The sequence below is a fragment of the Sinocyclocheilus grahami genome, unplaced genomic scaffold, assembly GCF_001515645.1.
Source record: "Sinocyclocheilus grahami isolate Dianchi unplaced genomic scaffold, SAMN03320097.WGS_v1.1 scaffold600.1, whole genome shotgun sequence".
Classification (NCBI taxonomy): domain Eukaryota; kingdom Metazoa; phylum Chordata; class Actinopteri; order Cypriniformes; family Cyprinidae; genus Sinocyclocheilus; species Sinocyclocheilus grahami.
This window is the reverse complement of record NW_015505779.1, coordinates 516,918-538,560: the sequence shown is the minus strand read 5'-3', so window position 1 is coordinate 538,560 and position 21,643 is coordinate 516,918. Positions and strand designations below refer to the sequence as shown.

Genomic DNA, 21,643 nt, shown 5'->3' with positions numbered 1-21,643 from the left:
CTTCAGCCAAATTAGTAGTCCTTTACTTTAAACAACCAGTCATTAATTTAACTCCCTTTTAGAATTTTACATGAGCTGGTTTATGCATATAGAGATCAACTGAGTACAACTGACTTTTATTGCCTTGCTGAGGGTGGGGTGACTCCATGTGGTGCATCTCCATCTTGACCGTCTTCTCTGGGGTTTCTGAAAGTTGCAATTTCCTGTTCTTCTTCTCCGACGCAGCCTTTTTGGCCTCCAACCGACGCTGCCGGCAGGATTTAGCAGGTTCTGGAAGTTTTCTAACCTGTCGACGGAAGTTAGCGAGCACCTGGATGGCTCCTGTCTGCATTTTGAGACGCTGGTTCTCCTCACTTCCGAATTCATCGGTTGAAGAGATCTTGTAGAGCGGAAGCACATGCAGCTGCTCGTCTTCTGGGATTGTGCCCACCCTGCGATTGTCCTCTTTCGTAAGAGTGCACACCTGGAAGTAACAAAATTAGGCAGTGTAAGGCCAGCTAATTCCATATATAGGGTAAATACCCTACTGCCTATGGTACACAAACAGATCTAAATTTGACCAGTGAAGCCTTTTCATTTATATGTACAGGATAGGGGTGTAATGGTACATGTATTCGTACCGAAAATTTCCGGTACGGGTCTTTCGGTTCTGTACGCATATGTACCAAACAAATAATTCTATTTTTTTCAGGAAATTCAGACAATAAATGCCGTTTTGGCGCTCTTTGATGGGGCACGTCAGATCACTGTATAAACGCCTCGGTTCTGACGGCAGCGCAGAGCGCGAGTGAGTGCGATCATCCCTTCCTCTTTATTACTAGTTTTAACGCGAAATAAACATGAATGAACATCTCACCCCTCACGTAATCGCTCAATTAGTGTTTCTACCGTGGAAAGACATCATTAAAACAGCTTATAAACAAAATGTCACATAGCATTCCATTTATCTCAGGCAATTCAAGTTGCAAGAGAAGTGAAGTCTAGTGAAGAGCATACTAGTATACTTCATTATATTTTACTTTACCTGTTAGTGATGTCTTAATGCATGTTTAAATAAATCATTTATGAAACAAGTTATGACAGCCACTCTGTAAATGATTATATTTCAACAACAAATAGAAATTGTATAATTTAGAAGTTAATTTAAAAACATGGTTGCATAGAATTTTTTTATTTGAGTGTTAATTATTATAGTTAAAAATTAAATAGTAATTGAATTTAAGTTTGGGCTCTGTTGTTAATTGTAACCTTATAGTAAAGGGGCTCCCTATAGTTTAGTCGATTTTTTTATCCCTAAACGATTCGTTCAACGATTCATTTTTAAAAAACCCTCCTTTGCGTGCAGCCAATCTGCGGTGATTGGTCCGATGGCCCAGTCTGTTGTGATTGATCTACTGCATGCAGCGCATGCCAGAAATGGAACGCCCATCAACAATACTGGATTACGGCTTATCAAGTGTATACAGTTTATGAACAGAGAATATGGCTTCAATTTTGCCTCATCAATTCGAGCCCGAGTCCGACGAGGAAGCGTCCAGAGCGCAAACATTTCTCAATGGTAAGTGTCAATATTGTTTACGGCACTGTGACGTATACGTGTGACAGTCGAATTAATTTACTAATTTATTTAGGTGCACGTGTGGGAACTGTATCAAAATGCCAAGCGAGGCTGAAAATCTTTGCTGCAAAGAAGTATGACAGGTAGTGAATTGTTTCTGTGGTTTTGATGCTTAGTACATGTCTTTGAGACATGATGCTATCCATAGGAATCCGCTACGGTGTTGACGTCAACATGAAACAGCTAGAGATTCGTTTTAAAAACTCGACTCCGAGTCGACTTTTTCTTTTGAATGACAATAACTTTATACATGGTGCACTTTCAGATTTAAAACTTTGCAGGATGTTTTCATTCACTTAGAGCTGTGTTACATGAAAGGTTAAATGTCAAAAATCCCTAATAGGGGCACTTTAAAATTAAGTATGATGCAAAAGCCTAACCTACACACATTATTTACACAAATACATACAATCATAAATGTGACCCTGGAGCACAAAACCAGTCTTAAGTAGCATGGGCATATTTGTAGCAATAGCCAAAAATACATTGTATGGGTCAAAATTATAAAAAAAATGTATGCCAAAAATCATTAGGATATTAAATAAAGATCATGTTCAAAGAAGATATTTTGTCAATTTCCTACAGTAAATATATCAAAACAAAATTTTTGATTAGTAATATGCTTAGCTAAGAACTTCATTTGAACAACTGTAAAGATGATTTTCTCAATATTTAGATTTTTTTGCACCCTCAGATTCCAGATTTTCAAATAGTTGTATCTCGGCCAAATATTGTCCGATCCTAACAAACCATACATCAATGGAGAGATTATTTATTCAGCTTTCAGGTGATGTACAAATCTCAATTTTGAAAAATTGACACTTATGACTGGTTTTGTGGTCCAGGGTCACAAATGATAATTAACATACCACAGTGCAGCCATTTTGGAGGTTATGCTGGTCTTTGTGAGCATGGGCACAGAAATCCATGCATGCAGTGACTCCTGAAAACGGCCGTCCTTCCTTCAAACCCAACCGACAATCTGAAGCAATCTTCTCATTTAAACACTAAATAACAGAAAAATTAAATAATTATTTTAAATAAACAAATGATTAATTCAGTTTCTGTAACACTTCCTGATAGCATAATTCACCGTATACAAATAAAGTTCCAAAACCTGAAACCCCACCAAGTCCAAAATTACCAGAAAAGCGGTTTGGTTTCATGTTAATGAATGGTATAAACTGTGTACCATTCAGTGTAGTGTGAAATTTCTAATAAAACAAACCTGGTTACTGTAGGCCTGGGGAGCCAGCGTCTTATACACAGGGGCCACATGTGTGGCCAAGTTTTGGAAGTTATCCCTGAGAATGTCCTCCTGTATGAAAAAAATTGCAAATGCGTTTACTTGGGCTATCGTGAACAGTAAAGAGCTATTGTTCACACAGCCAGGGTTTGGGATTGACTTACTAACAGTGACTCAAAATTGTCCTGTTCATATCACAGCTTACACGAGTGAAACGAATACATGAGGTCAACTCCCCTTTCCTTATTTCTCCCAGCTAACGTTGACTAAAGAAAATATCAAAGATGGGGACTTCCATAAAACTGGACAGTCTTTTAACCAAAAAGTCTTATAATAGTAATACGTGACCAAACGTTATTTAATAAACAAGGTGCAAGTTCATCTGCCAGTTCAAAATCAACTGGCAACAGCTTCAAATGCTTTTATTGTAAATTGAGTGTAGCATTTGATACTAAATTTAAGACCTTTTTTGGTGAGTAAACGAAATGCAACACACACGGTGTAATTATATTTAAAGAGAAATTTAGTTGTAAATTATCTCATGAATATTTGAACATATTTAAACTTCGATTTGAAAAATATTTTATTATATATAATTGAATACAATTATAATACTGCAAAGCAAGGGTGATGTAACACTACCTCAGTTATTTTTATTAGGCTTGTAAAAATAACCACACATTTTTATGTAAAACTAACCTCTTCGGGGTGCTCTCCATGCAGTCTGAATTTGCGAGGGGTTTTGCTTCGAGCATACTTGCATCCATTGAAGTACATGCTCCAGGAGCAGCCAAAAGAGAAGGAAGCTCCACAGGTTTCTGAGTCCTTCCCTTGGCATGCACAGGTTCGACTGCAAAAGGCATCCACCATGAACTTAATTACAATAGATGAGATCCTCTGAAGCTTTTTTTTTTTTTTTTTACTATAAATCATGCTTTGTGAGAACAATACATTAGCTACAAGCATTGGGAGCTTTCATAAGTCTTACGAAAGATACATACAGGGAGCACATATGATTACATTTGTGTAAAGTGTGTGATTAAATGTAATTTATATGATGTGGGACCTGCAATATTTGTCAAAAATGTGACTTACACAAACTATTATTTCACTATTTTAGTATAACTCTATAACCAGGTTGCATTTTTAAGAGTTTTCAATGTACTTAATATATCACAAGCTGTCAAAAAGTTTGGGATCAGAATGATTTTTAATGTTTTTACTGGAGTTTCTTCTGCTCATCAAGGCTGCATTTATTTGATCAAAAATACAGGACAAATTTAATATTGTGAAATATTATTATGATGTAAAATAATGTTTTTCTATTTGAATATCTGTTAAACTGTAATGTATTTCTGTGATGCGCAGCTGTATTTTCAGCATCATTCCTCCAGTCTTCAGTGTCACATGATCTTCAGAAATCAGTATAATATGCTGATTTATTATCAGTGCTGAAACTGTTGCTGCGTCTTGTTTCTTTGGAACCTGTGATACTTTTTTTCAGGATTCTTTGATGAATAAAAATTTAAAAAGAAGAGCATTTAATTACAATATACACTACCGTTCAAAAGTTTGGGGTCAGTACATTTTTATTCTTTCTTTTTTTGAAAGAAATTAAAACTTTTATTCAGCGAGGATGTGTTAAATTGCTAAGAAGTGACAGCAAAGATTTATATTGTTAGAAAAGATTTATATTTTGAATAAATGCTATTCTTTTCAATTTTTTATTCATCAAAGAATCCTGAAAAAATATCACAGTTTCCCAAAAAATATTGTGCAGCACAACTGTTGATAATTCTAATAATAAATCAGCATATTAGAATGATTTCTGAAGATCATGTGACACTTTACACTGGAGTAATGATGCTGGAAATTCAGCTTTGCATCACAGAAATAAATTATATTTTAAAGGATATTAAAATAAAAACCATTATTTTATATTGTAATAACATTTTGCAAGATTACTGTTTTTTTCTGTATTTTTGATCAAATAAATGCAGCCTTGAATGAGCAGAAGAGACCTCTTTAAAAAAACATTACAGTCTTACTGATCCCAAACTTTTGACCGGTAATGTATATCAGACCCACATTAAGTCCAACATTACAGTCATCGACATATCAGTTGTGTTCGAAACTCACTCATCATTGAGTCCACAGCGACGGCTGGTGGAGTTGCCGTATTTGATGAGGGTTTCTGTTATTTCTCTGTAGAGTTTATCTCCCAGAGCATGGGGAACGCCTTCCCAGCACAGGATGACAACAACAATAACAGTATTGGCACAGTGGTGCCCAGGCCGTTGCTTCACAACGCATAACAATTTCTCCTTCTCACTGCTGCGACGAATCACCTACAGAGAGACAGACAGTCAGTAATGATAAAGGCATATTATAGATGTTGAGTTGTAGGTGTGTTTACAGCAGCAAAGCAGAAATCACAATGTAAATAATCATTCAGAGGGACTACTTTGACTGCTGTATTGTAAGTAAAAAAACAGTTAAGAAACATGCCCACTTGGCCCAGGTGAACCCCAAACCAGCCTAATTATACAGAAAGTCCTTAAGCCCGTCATCCAATCATTCAGGTAATCCAGTGCTTTTAGTAATATTTTATTTTGCACACTTACCCACTTAGCGATAGGACATCCCTGAGAGCTCTTTCCTTCTTTCCCTGTGTAAACCACCCTCTCAATACGAATGGCTTCGCCCTTCTCTCCATACCTGCCATAACAAGGGCACAGACGTTGAGTGACAAACTCCAATTATAGTTTGAAAACAACAGCCCACCTCATCCACAGACATACAGATTTGATTGATTTCTTTCCCAAATTGCATTGACTGCTCTAAAATATGAGACACATAAAGTAACTGAAATAGTTACACTATTATAAGGGTACTTGTAATCTTACAATTTCAAAATAACCTTCCAACACTGTGTATATGATCGTTCATATTCTCAGTCAACAATTGCTTGTCTCCTCAAATGAAATTCTCAGTGCACGATAATGACAGCAGTATGTGCTAAATATAAATACTGTTCAGTTGTAACTACACAGTCTTGAAAGAGAAGCTTCAAAGATCCACAGAGGTGGGCTATGAGGTCAAAGGCCACAAAAAGGTCAGGCTTAGGCTTAAGGAGGCTATAGTCACTGTCTGACAGACAAACAAAGGGAAGGTTCTTCCCTCTACCCACCAGCTCCCCCTTATCTCAGAGGAGATGGCTCGGGCTATAGAAATACAGCTACTATGCCCTCAATCAGCTCTCAAATAAAGCAACGAGAGTGGACAAGTGTACCAGAGGTCAGCAAAGGTGGAGATACTCTATCCAAATGGGTCAACAAAGTCAAAATCATGTGGAGCTTTTCATATTCCTCTACAGGACCATTAAAGTATTAGTAAATAAAGTTTTCAGACCTCAGCGAATGTATCAAGTATTCTCATATACAGTAAATTAGCTTGATTAACTGCATATACATTTTTAACAAATGTGACGCTGCAGCACAAAGGCAGTGTTAAGTCGCTGGGGTATATTTGTAGCAATAGCCAACAATACATTGTATGGGTCAAAATTATCCATTTTTCTTTTATGCCAAAAATCATTAGGATATTAAGTAAAGATCGTGTTCCATGAAGATATTTTATAAATTTCCTACCGTAAATATATCAGACTTAATTTTTGATTTATTAATATGCATTGCTAAGAACTTCATTTGGACAACTTTTCTCAATTTTATTTAGATTTTTTTGCATCCTCAGATTCCAGATTTTCAAATAGTTGTATCTCAGCCAAATATTGCCCTATCCTAACAAACCATACATCAATGGAAAGCCTATTTATTCAAAATTGACCCTTTTGTGGTTCATGGTCACAAATACACCCTGCATGACAGCACCTGTGTATCCGAATAAAAAACCTACAGGATACTCATTGCTTAAATTTTTAATATATACCCCACCCTTTTCATCACTTCATCTCCTACTTCTTTAATTTCCTCTAAATTCTTTATCTCTTGCCCTGTTATTCATTGTCTGTCTGTCTCCCTGTCTCTCCCCTGTGTGGATCTGCTGATGCCTATATTTCCTGTTACTCCTGTTGGATACTGGGTCAGGAATTCCCTGGGGACAAGATCATAGGGAAGGAAGGTGGGAGGAGGGGGTGAAGGGAGAGCAAATGGCAGAAAAGAGAGATGTTTATCCTCAGCTGGTTAAGAATCTGTTGCCAGGATCCAACTGCCAGAGCTTCCAAACAACTCTCGCAGAACAATGACAGGGTCACTAGGGAACTCTTAAAGCAAATGATGTGGGGGTAGTAGTAGTCCTCTGTGGTTTTTGAAGTTTAAAACTGTTTCAAAAAGTAGAATATATAGTTTTATCTATAAATTGATTTTCTTGAGTTTGTCTGATTGTTACTCATACTCATTGTGTATAAGGCTACGTCCACACGAAGCCAGAGCTTTCCCTATACGATCTTTTTTTTCTCCTCGTCTCAAGAAATATCTGCGTTCACACGAAACCACAAAACCGACACAAAACGATGTAGTATACATGCCAGATCAGTATGTGGCCACAGAGATACACTAAAAACGGAGAAGACGACTTGGACTATGCGCATAAACCTTGCGTGCGGTATACAAACGAACATGGAACAATACATTTATTAATCTGTGTTAATAAAAAGACAGTCGTTCAGTGTTGGTTCATGTTTTTGTTGCTGTTACGTGACGTAGCGGTGTCTGACTAGGGGTCTGATGACGGCATCGTTTCAGAAAATATACAGATTCACTGTCCATACAAAAACGCAAGGGCAGCATTTTCAGATTTATCCACTCGGGACCCGGTTTAAAAAAATATCGGTTTCACTCTCCCAAAACGCCGGATCCGTGTGGACGAAACGCCTATACGATACAAAATGTATGCGTATACAGCTAAACGCGTCTCCGTGTGGACAGGGCCTAAGAATATTCTTCTTCCAGTTACTTATTTGGTAACATGTTACTAAAAACAAAAAAGGCAAGACAGAAATGCGACTGCTGCAGAAAAAGCAAGTTGACCTTTAAATGCAACCTTCTAAAAATAGTTTCTCCAGCTAATTATACTGTTCTAATAGTAGATCAAGAAAGAGTCCAATAGGAACACACTTTTGTTTTTCATTTAGTTTTTGTGATTTTGTCTGGCTTAATAAAATCTTGGGTTTCACTTTATTTTGATGGTTCCTTTAACACATTCAGTTGACTATAAGTAACGTTGCACCTATATCTACTAACTCTCATTAGAATGTTAGTAGAGTATTAGTAGACTGGTAGGGTTAGGGGTAGAATAAGTTGACATGTACTTGCAAAGTTACTTATAGTCAGTAGAATGTCTGTTGGGACACCATCACAATAAAGAGTTAGCAGATATTAATCAGACAGTCTACTAATACTCTAATGAGAGTTTGTTGACATGTAGGTGCAAAGTTATTTATTGTCAACAGAATGGTCAAAAGGGACCATCAAAATAAAGTGTTACCAAATCTTGATTTTAAAGTAGGATCCTACATGGCCCTGCAGGCTGTATTTGCCTACATCAAGAGCTGAGAAGAAGGTGACATAATGGAATAATATCCGAACCAATAATAATTCAGACATCTGACGGGTGCCTCTCACCTCTCTTCCATCAGTTGTCTGACCGAAGCAATGTCTCGTCCAGATCCCAAATGATTGTAATATGGACCCTCGTCCTTTTCTAGGACTTGATCTATGGGAGACAGAGAGTGAAAGCAGGTTAAAGCATGGACACGCTCTTGTACAATAAAGGCTAATAATCCAAATGATATTAACTGTTTAGACCGCTAATGTGTAATGCCATTAGAACGATAGTATGAGTCAGTCGTGTGTGGGTGAGCAAGAGAGAATGGGACAGAGAGCTTGTCTGGGAAAGAGGCAATCTAAGGTCACATTCCACTCAGTGTGTATGAAGGGATAAAGGCGTGACTAAAGTCAGGAAATGATTTGTGGGAACGTCCTATGTCCTAACGTCTTACAAAAAAAGTGTTTGTGAGAAGAAAAACACCTAGTGGCTGCTTACTCAGCAGGGTAAACACCCAACAATAGATGTAAGAATAGCTAACAGCATGGGAAAAATTTAGTGCTTTACATAGAGAAGCACAAAGTATGACAGAAAAAAGAGAAAATATATTCTAAAAATATTCTAACATGGCAGAATCAATATAAAGACTACTGAAGGTACTACATTATGGGCAGGTTTGAGTGTGATTGTAAGTATTAAATTACACTGGGTGTTCCCTGTGGTGTTGACAGAGTGCTATAAGGATTCACTATGGAAACCTTCCTTCTATTATCCTTTGCTCTTAGCAACAGTCAGGCTTCAACAAGTGTTCAGGCATAGTTTACTATCCTTAAATGCACACTTTCTTAAATTATGCCAAAGAATATTGATATTTATATATCACATGTATAATACGAATTTCACACACTAAACCAAAACCTCTGAAGTGACACAATAAGACATACGAGGCCCAAGCTAAGAGGTTGCGGTCCATTTCTTCTCACCCTGTCCTCCCTATTCCCTCCCTTCTTTGATATCTGGCCACAGTATATCATATGATATATGAGCAGACTCTCTTCATTGTGAATGCCTCCTTTGCAGAAACTAGCTGTACTCACTGTATCGACAGTCTGAACATAGACAGAAGGCGGTGCACTGCACTGGCCCAAAGAATTACAATGGGCTCCTTTCTCCAAATCTATTGTTCCTCTGCAAGAGGCACAGAGAACAGACTGCAATGCAATGCATGGGCCCCTGATATAGCGTGCATTCTCAGACATGGCCCAACACTACCCTGAGAAATGTGCTGATGCAGAAATTATATGCTGAAAGAGAAACACTTGGGGCTTCCAATTTAGTCTATATTGTAATAAAGCAAAACTATATTAAACATTATTTAACATTAAAATATTAAACAAATTGCATTGTTGGCGGCGATAGCCTAGTGGGCAGTGTGCCGACATATAATGCCGTTGTGTTACGGGTGTCCCGAGTTCGAATCCCATGTTTTTGGCAAAATGGCAAAAATTAATAAAAAAAAACAACAAATTGCATTGAAAAATGCTAGGTGAGTTAGCTAAGCGGGTCTCATGTTCTCATGATGAGTAGAATGTGAGGGGATGTGGGGTGGTGTGATGTACTGTACTGTCACAAAATTTTAAATGTTGCAGTTTTTTGTGCTTTTATATTCCGTTTGAGAATACGAGTGATCTTGCCCTCCAGTATATTTTGCTGGATCGAATTCTCTCACTTACCTACGCAGTCACAGGTGGGAAACTCAGGTTGGGTATCTTTCCCAGGTGTATCCAGCAGGTTCTTGGTGGGAGTGTCCAAGTAGCGCAATGGTGACTCAAGAAAACCTTTAAGTGAAGGGGAGGAGGGAAAAATATCCTTGGTGGGAGTATTCAAATCGGCCCTCTCTCTGTCTGCAGACAAACATGCAGTTGTGGAGACCACTGTCAAGCCACCAGATGACTCAATCTTTATACGTTTAGCCGGAGGGGAGAAAGGTGTGATGAAGGGGTGCTGTTGCTCCAGAAATGCATCCTGAGCTACAGACAGGGGCTGCCCATAAGGTTTCATGTCTACCTCACATTCCTCACTTTCCTGTTTGATAGTACAGAGCTCCTCAGATGGCCATGGCGTTTTTTCATTCAGTCTTTCAGCCACGACCTTTTGACCTTCATCCATGGGCTCAGAATCATTTGTGGGAAAAGGAGGGCAGTTATTTGGCTGCTTTGGGGATGGTGACTCGGGTCTGGTTTGTCCTGAGTTTGGTTGTGACTCGGTCACCACTGGCTGAGCAGGGCCATTCTCTGGGGTTTCTGCTGCAGAAGCTGAGGAAATGGTGTCCCCAAACTCCTCCTCAAACTGGCGAATAAGCTCTTCGAATTTTGGATCTAGGTTACTGAGGCCAGCCAGAGAAGGAGTCTGCTGTGTTGTAGAGGTTTGAGGTGGGATACTGGTTGTTGGGATGCTATCATTTAACCCAGTTGGGCCTGAGCAAGCTGTCACCTTCTGGGTGGATGGCGCTGGGACTGACATGGGGGTAAAAGAAGAAAGAGCATTTTCAGAGATAGGTGCACTACTGCTATTCAAAATGGATTCCTGAGATTGAGCTGGAGCTGGGTGGCTCTCAGCCACCTGAGAGGGGGGAAGCCCAGCTTCCATGCCTAGTAGAGATGGAGCAAGCTGAGATAAGAATGGTGCACATCCTGGGGAAACGAGGGGAGGTTTTGATACTAAAATCTGGTTCTGTGGGAGGAAAGATGGTTGGGAAGCTTTCTGTTTATGCTTCTTGATAACAATCTGTTTGGGTTTTGGAAGAGGTGTGCCCAGTGGACCAAAGAGCCCACCCACTGGCTGCTTAAGAAGAGGAGAACTTTGAGCGCCCTTTTTCTTTTTGGGTTCTTTGTGCTCCTGTTTGATGGTTACAGGACCCTCTGGCATAGTCTGTGGCCACCACTTACGAAGGTTCTGACAAGCCATGGGGGCTAGCGGATTGAAGGTAGGGGAATTAGAGAAGAGGTTACGTTTATAATGAAGGTGCTGCTGTAGTGCTGCCTGAGTTGAGTGCCTAATGGTGGGGGAAAACTGCTGACCCTGGAACTGCTGCTGACCATTTACCAACCCCTCCTGGCCCACGACTGCACACCCTGAGCCCAGGTACTCCTTTGCATCCACCTCCTGCTTGATGTCTGGCATCCCAGTAAGGCTGCCCTTATGACCATCCTGCAAGCTGGGGTGAGGGAGTGAGAAATTGAAGGCTGAGTTGGTATACTTTGCGCCGGTGACTCCGAGGAGCTGCTTTAGCTCAGACATTGGATCGCTACCGCCTTGGGATGGGTTTACAAAACGAGGCTGGGAATCAGTGTTCACCATCATCCATGGGTTCCGAGGGGAGCTTTTCTCGCAGCTTCCAGCTGTGCCCTGGTTCCACTGCTGGGGTCGGAGATTGGGGGTCGACGGGTGTACGCTTGCAAATGGGGACTTGGAGGATGGGTATGTGGAAGCATAGTGAGATGGGCTAGACAAAATGTTTGGTGCACGGGCCTCCCCCTGAGACTGAGGTCTCTGCTGATCCCATGACAGCTCCTTTTGAGGATAATGTCCCAGAGGGATGGACTGTGGCATAGCAGAGGAGGACAAAAGAGGACCAGGTGATGAAGAGACCACTTGTGGCATACTCTGTGGGTAGGAGGTTGGCAGATGCTGATGGTGAATTGCAGGTGAAGACGCGCCTGGAGGAACAACAGTTTGTGGGTCAGTGGCAGACAACTGGGTTAGAGCCTCAATTGCAATTGCTGTTTGCAAGCTAACATTTCTTTCCTTGGCTATGGACAGAACACTTGGGGAGCAGGGAATAGGTGCTAGTGGGCCAAAGGGTCTAGGAGCAGAAGGCTGGTTAACATGGGGATGTGGATTTGTGTCTTGCACAAATGAGGGGTTACCTCCACATTGTTGAGGCTGGGATTGGGCATGACGATGCTGTGTATGTGGCTGTGGAAGAGCACCCGAAATCTTACAGGAACCTTTATCCTGGGAGTTAGCCACCAGTTTGATTTGCTTCTCCAGCCACTCCAGGTAGTCAGGGCAGTCTGGGCCATCACAATCACAGTTAGGTGGTTTGTGGCCATGACGGGCCTTGCTCAGTGCTGCCTGAAGAGTGGTTAGATCTTCAGGGGGGTACATCTCACCATCCACACCTTTCTGTCTGGCCTCCTCATCTCTATTAGACATGTCCTGATTGAACCTTTTGTACAGCTGAGCTGTAGGCGTCTGACAAGTTTGATGGTTGGTTAAAGGTGGCAGTGAGCCAACAGTAGCAGAAAAGGCCACCAGGGTTCGTGCATCCTCCATATCCACATCATTCACTGGTGTACTGGCATTTTGGCCACTCCAAGCACCCTGTTGAGATTCAGGATTTGACTTCCCAGCATGCTCAGGGACCCAGCCTGGTGTCTGGGAAATACATCCAGCTCCCTCGTGGTAGTTGTGCTGGTGTTGCTCCCTGGCCACCCTTCTGACTTCTTCATCACAGATATTTTCTTCATTTGCTGCATGTTTGCTAAGCCCATTAGACAGCTCCTGGTTTAACACGCCTTCATCCAGGCGGTCATGGGACCCAATTTCCATCTGGCCTCTTCCTCTGGGGCCATCCACTGAACCCACCACAGAAACAGTCTGTGGAAGAGCAAAAACATAAGTTACTTGACAATGTTTCAGCAAACTAACAGTTCATATATGTTTTGAGTCCATGCATATGATTCAACACTCTATCTTTGTAAACCATTTGTAGCTGTGATGCATTTATTACATCATACAGAAATATAGGGCAAACACTATTTTAATATATCAATTGCAGTCTAATTCAAACAAAGATCATAGTATTTTGTTTCGGAATTGCGATATAACCATTGACCTCTTTAAACTAAACAACATACCCTGACCTGTTGGACTGACTCATCTCGGTATTCTCTGTAAGGTTGCTGCCTGATTTGAGAAAAGACTACATAATACTTTGCTCCATGGAAATCCCTGGGTCTTCTTATGTTCTTCTCCTGCTCCATCTCTGTCTTTCCTCTCTGCTCTCAAGAAAACACATTCCGCAAAGACAACATACAATGACCACTGGTTATTGCAGTGTTGTCTATTGTCAAATTTAAACTATGACATTGAGCATAATTTATGCCCAAATTATGTACATACACTAACTCCAGGAATATTCTGACTAAAACAACCTGAGCCTACCTGTACATTTTTCAAGGGCACAATGGAGACAGAACAGGACTGCATCATGTTCAACTGTCTCATGCAAATACAAACCATATTTACAATTATAATACAACTGGTAATGCCCAAGTCAACATACTGAGAACCTCTTCCTTGTTTTTCAAATATCCTCTCCACTGGTCTCTGAACACTCTATTGTGCTTTTTTCTGTAAAGGGTTAAATGAATGTTGTGGAAACTGTGAACTGGTTCCAGATAAGCGTGAAAGGGAAATATCTACAACAACATCTTCCTGGCACATTTAGGTCATAATGTATCTCTAAAAGAGACCATATTATAACAGATTGATTATTTGATCATCATTGACAAAGTGAATGATGTGTATAATACTTTCAGTGCTCTTATATGTGAAGAAGTGGATGAAATAAAAACATGTTTGCTGCTCAGATGACAAATACAGAGTGTTTTGTCTACGATGAAGGCATATCTTAGAAAAGAGGACCTTGTGGTTTTATCACGCCAGCTCAATGAAATGAATCACCCATTTAAAACTAACACATGCAACTGTCTATTGGGTAATTCTGTAAAAGCATCTACAGTACTTGAACTTTTTTTAATAAAATTAAATAATTTAGACTGCTGAAACAAGACTTGCATGTTCAAGAGTTCACCTAACAGCTCCGTAACTAAATGTACAAATCTCTCTTATTGTGCCTTCATTGTGACAGTTCTTTTGATGGGTTATACTAATGGGCAAGTTGTTCAGACACTTCTGTGATGGCGTCTGGTCAGACCCCCATGGGGCTGTGTGCCAGCCACTGAGCAGACTGTCTGTGTGTGTGTGTGTGTGTGTGTGTGTTTCAAAAACACGTGTCAGACGTGGAGCGTGAGTTAGTACCCCACTTGCCAACACTGGTCACACTCCAACTCTTCAAAAAAGCTGAACCACACAATTGTTACAACAGGCTCTTTTTCCTCTCTTCAGTGATGCAATGAACACAGTCACTCAGAAAAATTTCACAATATAGTCTTAGTGCCACCACAAGAATGCACTTACACACAAAAAAGGACTAGATAGTTTGTATTTCAAACATCAGAGAGTTGATTTATTACATGCGCCGTGCAAGATGTGCATCAGATTCTTTGGATCAGTGACACAGATATATATATATATATATATGCCTTACATCTGCAAACACACACCTGTCTGACAGCAGAAAGCATGTGCTTAGGCAATTATCTGAGGCATGCCAGATCTTTCAGTGCTGCCAAAACTCTCTCTCCCTCTTCTTGGTCACAGCTACAACTACTACCAAAACATTAACACGCCCAACCAGAAGAGACTGTAAAACCGGTTTTACTCAGAAGTATGAGGTGCCCTTTAAACTTAGATTGTATGCTGCTTGTATAGTGTTACACATAATTAACAACTGTCTCAAAGGTTGACAGCACAAAGCAAAAGAAAAAGAAAAACTCTGTGTCACACATATATATATATATATATATATATATATATCTATATATATATATATGCCTTACACCTGCAAACACACACCTGTCTGACAGCAGAAAGCATGTGCTTAGGCAATTATCTGAGGCATGCCAGATCTTTCAGTGCTGCCAAAACTCTCTCTCCCTCTTCTTGGTCACAGCTACAACTACTACCAAAACATTAACACGCCCAACCAGAAGAGACTGTAAAACCGGTTTTACTCAGAAGTATGAGGTGCCCTTTAAACTTAGATTGTATGCTGCTTGTATAGTGTTACACATAATTAACAACTGTCTCAAAGGTTGACAGCACAAAGCAAAAGAAAAAGAAAAACTGCGAGAGACTGCAGATGAGGTTTAAAATGTAGTAGTAGACAGCTGAACACGGTAAGAAGCACTACACCCCCCGTGCTTCTGTGTCTATCATGATGAAAATACAAAGCTCAAGCATATAGAGAGAGAACCGAACAGATCGGCGTCTACTCACAGTGGTCTAGCTGTCCCAATAACGTTGCTGGAGAGACAAAGATTGGAAACGTGGACAAGAAAGTGCATGGGATACGGCTTTCGGTACAGTGCCAAATAAAAAAAATTAAAAAAAAGAGAAGAAGCCAGCCGGTGGAAATCCACTACGGGTTTCTTTCTTTTCTCTTTCAGTCTTTCTTTCTTTCTCTCCCTCTTTTCTCAGTCAGCCAGGCAGTGCGGCACACTCACGCACACACACTCACTCACACACTCTGTCATACACACCTCCCCCAAGCACACACACTTGCTCTGATTCTCTTCCTATCGCCACTGTCGTTTCTCTCTTTCTCCCTCTCTCATTATGTCTCTCTGCTCCTCCCTTCCCTTTTTCTATATTCTCCTTTTTCTTTCTGCTTTTTGCATTTGCCGTCTGCTTTGCCTTACAGTCCCCACCTCTCTCTCTCTATCGTTTGTTCGTTCGCTCACTCCCTCCCTCACTTACACATTTTCTCCCTCCCTTCATTTTCCTCCTCCCCCCATCTCTTTTCTGTGTGTGCGCAGAGTGAGAGAGGCCATTATCTGAGCCACACTGGGCACGTACGATGGAATGGTGGAGCATGCAAGAAATACAGCCGCTGCAAAGCGTAAAGAGAGAGAGAGAGCGAAAGTGGCAGACTGGCTGGCTACTGCGCTAATTAAAGGACCGGCTGAACAGATCTATGGCTTATGTGCATGCAAAACGAAAATGAGCAGTTATTTGTTCTCGTAGAGGTGTTCTGGTGTCGTTTTGTGTTGTTCGGTCTGGGCTGTGAATTCTAAGAGGCTCCATAAGATGGAGGCTGCAGCAGTTAAATGTAGATGTCTACTCAAACACTAAATGACAGACTGATGACTAAGAATGGCACAAAAAAACAAACAAGGGAAAATCGATACATTTACTCCTGCGTTCCTCGACGCTTCACAGTTTGTTCGAAACGTTTATTATTGTGCACTTTAACGTTGATTTCAAACAGATGATGGCTGGCAGGAGATGCTCACATACATAAGTGCTGCTGTCAAACCAAACTCATGAGAGAAAACCTCCTCCCCCCATCTCTTTTCTGTGTGTGCGCAGAGTGAGAGAGGCCATTATCTGAGCCACACTGGGCACGTACGATGGAATGGTGGAGCATGCAAGAAATACAGCCGCTGCAAAGCGTAAAGAGAGAGAGAGAGCGCAAGTGGCAGACTGGCTGGCTACTGCGCTAATTAAAGGACTGGCTGAACAGATCTATGGCTTATGTGCATGCAAAACGAAAATGAGCAGTTATTTGTTCTCGTAGAGGTGTTCTGGTGTCGTTTTGTGTTGTTCGGTCTGGGCTGTGAATTCTAAGAGGCTCCATAAGATGGAGGCTGCAGCAGTTAAATGCAGATGTCTACTCAAACACTAAATGACAGACTGATGACTAAGAATGGCACAAAAAAACAAACAAGGGAAAATCGATACATTTACTCCTGCGTTCCTCGACGCTTCACAGTTTGTTCGAAACGTTTATTATTGTGCACTTTAACGTTGATTTCAAACAGATGATGGCTGGCAGGAGATGCTCACATACATAAGTGCTGCTGTCAAACCAAACTCGTGAGAGAAAAAAAAAATTGTAAAAATGGCAACATATACGAAGCATATACATGGCTGCGCTTATAGAGACCGCAGATATAAGAGTCAAGCAGCAGCAAAAGAGTCTCGAAGCCAAGAAACACAGGATGCGAGGAGGAAAGCGCAGCGACTGTCAGAAGCAACCACAAGGTACAGCGAGGTTAACGGGAACCGCAGAGACATAGGAAGCATGAAGTTTTGAGGGAAAAGACAACAAACAACACATGCGTTTATGATTAATTGTGCTGCTGGTTATCTAGTTTGACTCGTCGATGGTGTTTGTTCTGTTCAGAAGTGAGGAAGGGCGATGAGGTACTTTTGAAGAGGCGATGTTCGCGTGAGGGAGTCCAGGGTAGAATATAGAAAGCACGATGGTAAGTGAGTGTTCGGTGTGAAGGACAAATTTGCTATCAGTCTCGCAGTTCTTCTTCCCTTTTCTGAGCCACTCTTGCGCTTTCTTTCCTGCCTAAACACTTTGCTTCATGCTAACCCATCTCTGCAAACTCTGAAGCTTCTCCGCTGGGTCTCTCGCACTCTGCATCTTGTCTATCTCTATCTCTCCCTTTCCTCCATGAGCTGATTTTTGTACTTGTTCTGTTCAGTAGGAGAGAAAAACATAGCAATCGTCTTTGATAGTCGCCCGGAAAGCCCCTCGGTAGAATCGCTTTTGCATTATGAAAATGCGGACGCAGACTACGCGCAATTTGGATTAACACGCATAACCTCTTGCCACGTTCGCGACTCTCTCGTCTTGCCGTCTTTCCTTCTGATCAGTGTCTTTCTCTCCCGCTCACTCTCTCTGTTGAGTCCCGCCAGTTGGATCGCCACCGTCAACACAGTGAAGGCAAGGCAACCCCACGGACAAACACACACAGACCCCAAGCCCGAGCGGAGAGGTAAAGTGCAATGTCACCGGCAGAGGAGAAGCGAGTGAATGAGAGAGAGAGATAACGGAGAGCGGGAACCGTTATGACGTCGCTGTTGCATCATTAAACGGCGATAGAGGGCTGGGCAGATGTGTCATAACACATAATGTAGATGTGCCGCCTCTTACGCGCATAGGAACTCTCATTCACGGCCGTCTAAGCGTACTCCCTCACTCCTCTCAGCGTGACGCAGCAGTTCTTGTGCCCTGTAGTTACCTCGCCCTTCCTATTGCATGTTACGGCGCATCAAAGCTGAGAGGAGCAAAACTAGAGTATGCAGCTAACAAAATATGCAGCAATGCGGAGCTGACATAACACGATTACACAGCAACGATTTATCCCACTACTGACGAACAATGTACAATTGACACCATGTGCTCCGAGACACATAAATCAGGTGACTAGACACAAATTTTTAAAGCATACACACATTTAAAGGGATAGTACACCCAAAAGATAGTTCAACCTCGTGCCGACTTTTTCTCTTCTGTGAAACAGCATTGGACTCTCTTTGTATGAAAAAAAAGCTTAAATATGAAAATTCATACAGTTTTGGAACAATACGAGTAAATAATGACAATTTTTGGTTGAACTATATCTTTCTTGTCACTTCAGTGAGAGATGTGAGCTAATATTGAAAGACAAAAATGATACATACCTTGCCCATATAATCAGCTCTACCGAACCATGCAGGAAAATCCTGATTCTTCTCTAGTATGTACAAGAGCTTCTGCATTAGAGTAAATGCCTGAGATGTCTTGTGTCTTTTAAAATTTGAGAACTCTTAACCAAGCGAGCCACAAACATCCACAGTGTCACAAGACAGCTGATCATCGATCCAAAAGCAAGAGACACGGGGGATGTGAAACTCGACAGGTCTCAGAAAGACCACGGTAATGCACGGAAAGATCTGGCATTTAGGTGAGACCACAAGGCCACAACTAAATGCTCTTTCTCTAATGTTATTACTCATCAGACAAAGCTCGTCTGAATTCTGAACCAACTTTAAAATATTAGACATGCAAGGTCACTCTTAAGATATGAGAGCCGTTGACCTAGTACCATTAGACAGGAACTGAAACTGAAATTTGCTTTTAAACAAAGCAACACGCTGTGGCAGTTCCCCTGCAACAGCTATGGGCAGACATTGTTTTTGAAGGCACAACATTCATCGAGTAGGACTGGGACTAAAATGTCATGTAAATGCTTTAATTCGAATTAAATTGTACCAGGCCAATTTTTGCGAATGAATAGATCTATCTTTGTCCAGTATGTATACGCATTAATTAGATTATATTTAGCAGACGTGACACACCACCTCTCTTTAACCCTTCAAATATTCAGTTAGACATTGGGCCTCATTTACGAAATAAACGTACGACAGAAAATTGGGCGTTAAGATTAGAATGTCTTTTTTTCTTTCAGGGCATTTAATCATCATAATTTATATATCATTTGAAAGCTTAGAAGCCCAAGATTCACCATGTGAAAACCATTTTGAAATCGGACATTGCATTACCATGGAAAAGGTACTTTAAAATATTTTGGCGGTCTCCTCCCCCTTAGTGGGCGGAGTCAAGTGTCATATTACAAAATGCATTACGGTCTTTTAGAATCAAACCTTTTTATAATCTTGACAAAAAAAATATCATTGGAAAGGTCTGAGTCTCAGATATTCCATATTTGGTGGTTATTTTGAGATAGAAGTCATATTGACAGAGAAATTGACCGGAACCTCAATTTTTTTCATATCAACTTCAAATTTGGAACATAACTTATTTAGACATAAGGCTTTAATTTTATACCAATTTTAGAGTAAAACCTGTTATGTAAAATATTTATTATATATAAAATAAAATTAGTATAGTGCATTTTCTTTACAGTACATTTAAACTTCTATAACATTTTGATACTTTAATATTTTGAAAAAATTCAACTTTTGTTGTAATCTTCTTTAAAAAGAGACCAACCTTAGGTCTGTATTCCAAAGTGTTCATAAACTTTATTTTTTATATATATATATATAATTATATATATATATATATATATATATATATATATATATAAATGACCAATAAGAATACTGTTAAAGTACCGAATAGATAAGCAGTAAGAGTAGTAATGCCGTTAAAACCTTAATGATACCTATACCTGACTCATCTGTTGCTCGTCAGCTCAAAATCACCCACAATCACAAAAAAGAGAGAAAGCGAGAGAGAGAGAGAGAGAGAGAGAGAGAGAGAGAGAGAGAAAGATCAAACCCCCACCTACACAAAACCACCTACAAAAAAAACAGAAAGAAACGCACTCATAGGAAACATGCAAATGTATTAGCACGCAAAGGGAATCAATCATTTCAGTGAAATAACTTATGGAACATGTGAGATTCCAGCAGCTAAAACAATGGTTTAAAGTGGTTATTTCTATCTTTTGCTGTAGTGTGTCAGTAGGAAATATCAGTCTACATTTCCAAACATTCATTCTGCCAATAATTGTAATAATCCAGTGAGATTTACTCAATCCAGAAGAACTGTGGCAACGTCTCCAAGAAAAAGTACCCTGAAAAAATACACAGAGGGCAAAAGCTGCTTTAAACGCAAAGGATGCTCACACCAGATGTTGATTTAATTTAGTTAATAAAAGTTAATTGATAAAGAAAATACATTTATGACCGTTTTTGACATCATCCTCATTTTACAGCATTTTTACACAAGTGCCTAACTTTTAACAGCACTGTAGTTTTGCAGGAGGTTTCTTGAAGCGTCTCGGAGACAGTTCTTCTGGATTGAGTCTGTCTCAGTTTGTTCTGTTTCTTCATGTGACTCCAGACAGACTGATGAGGATCAGATCACATCTCTGTGTGCAGCACAAACATCTCACTAGATTATTACAATTAATGGCAGAATGAATGTTTGGGAATATAAACTGATATTTCCTGCTGACACACTACAGCAAAAGATAGAAATAACTGACTTTAAACCATTTTGTAGCTGCTGAAAATACTAGTGGCCGAAGACTTGTGCAAAGTATACTGTATATCCACAGGGATACGGTTTAGATCTTTTTTGGCCAGCATTGACAAGAATAAAACTTTACTTTAAAACACTCTCTCTTACATACCCTGCTCCCTTTCATTCTCCGTAGTCCCGATCCGAAACACTTTCACATGCACAGATAAAGCGTGTGTGCACTAAACTAGGGGCCCAACTAGAGGCTAAACCACGGAAGAGTTTCAAGCATGCTTTCTAAGAAACTTATATGGCTGAGTGCAAGGGCACGCACACGCACGCACGCACGCACGTGCATACACACTCACACACAAACTCTCACACACACGCGCACACTCACACACACAAGCTCACCCGCACACACACACAAGCTCACACACACATGCACGCACACACACACAAGCTCACACACACATGCACGCACACACACACAAGCTCACACACACATGCACGCACACACACACAAGCTAACACA

At 40.5% G+C, this 21,643-nt stretch overlaps 1 protein-coding gene across 3 annotated transcripts in view; it reads right to left on the bottom strand.

The window, feature by feature from the left end:
- Positions 1-21,643, bottom strand: part of LOC107557386 (methylcytosine dioxygenase TET3-like) — a 42,563-nt gene that overhangs the window by 4,961 nt on the left and 15,959 nt on the right. For 2 of the 3 annotated variants that reach the window (XM_016240791.1, XM_016240792.1), the window contains exons 3-10: positions 10,163-13,091; positions 8,507-8,597; positions 5,489-5,582; positions 5,004-5,212; positions 3,564-3,714; positions 2,847-2,936; positions 2,488-2,625; positions 115-463 (exon numbers count right to left, since the gene is read on the bottom strand). In XM_016240791.1, the coding sequence (XP_016096277.1) occupies positions 115-463; positions 2,488-2,625; positions 2,847-2,936; positions 3,564-3,714; positions 5,004-5,212; positions 5,489-5,582; positions 8,507-8,597; positions 10,163-13,043 (4,003 nt within the window). In that variant the 5' untranslated portion in view covers positions 13,044-13,091. Of the gene's footprint in view, positions 1-114; positions 464-2,487; positions 2,626-2,846; positions 2,937-3,563; positions 3,715-5,003; positions 5,213-5,488; positions 5,583-8,506; positions 8,598-10,162; positions 13,092-15,617; positions 16,123-16,675; positions 16,945-21,643 lie in introns of those variants that run through there. The other variant, XM_016240793.1, reaches the window with a different exon arrangement.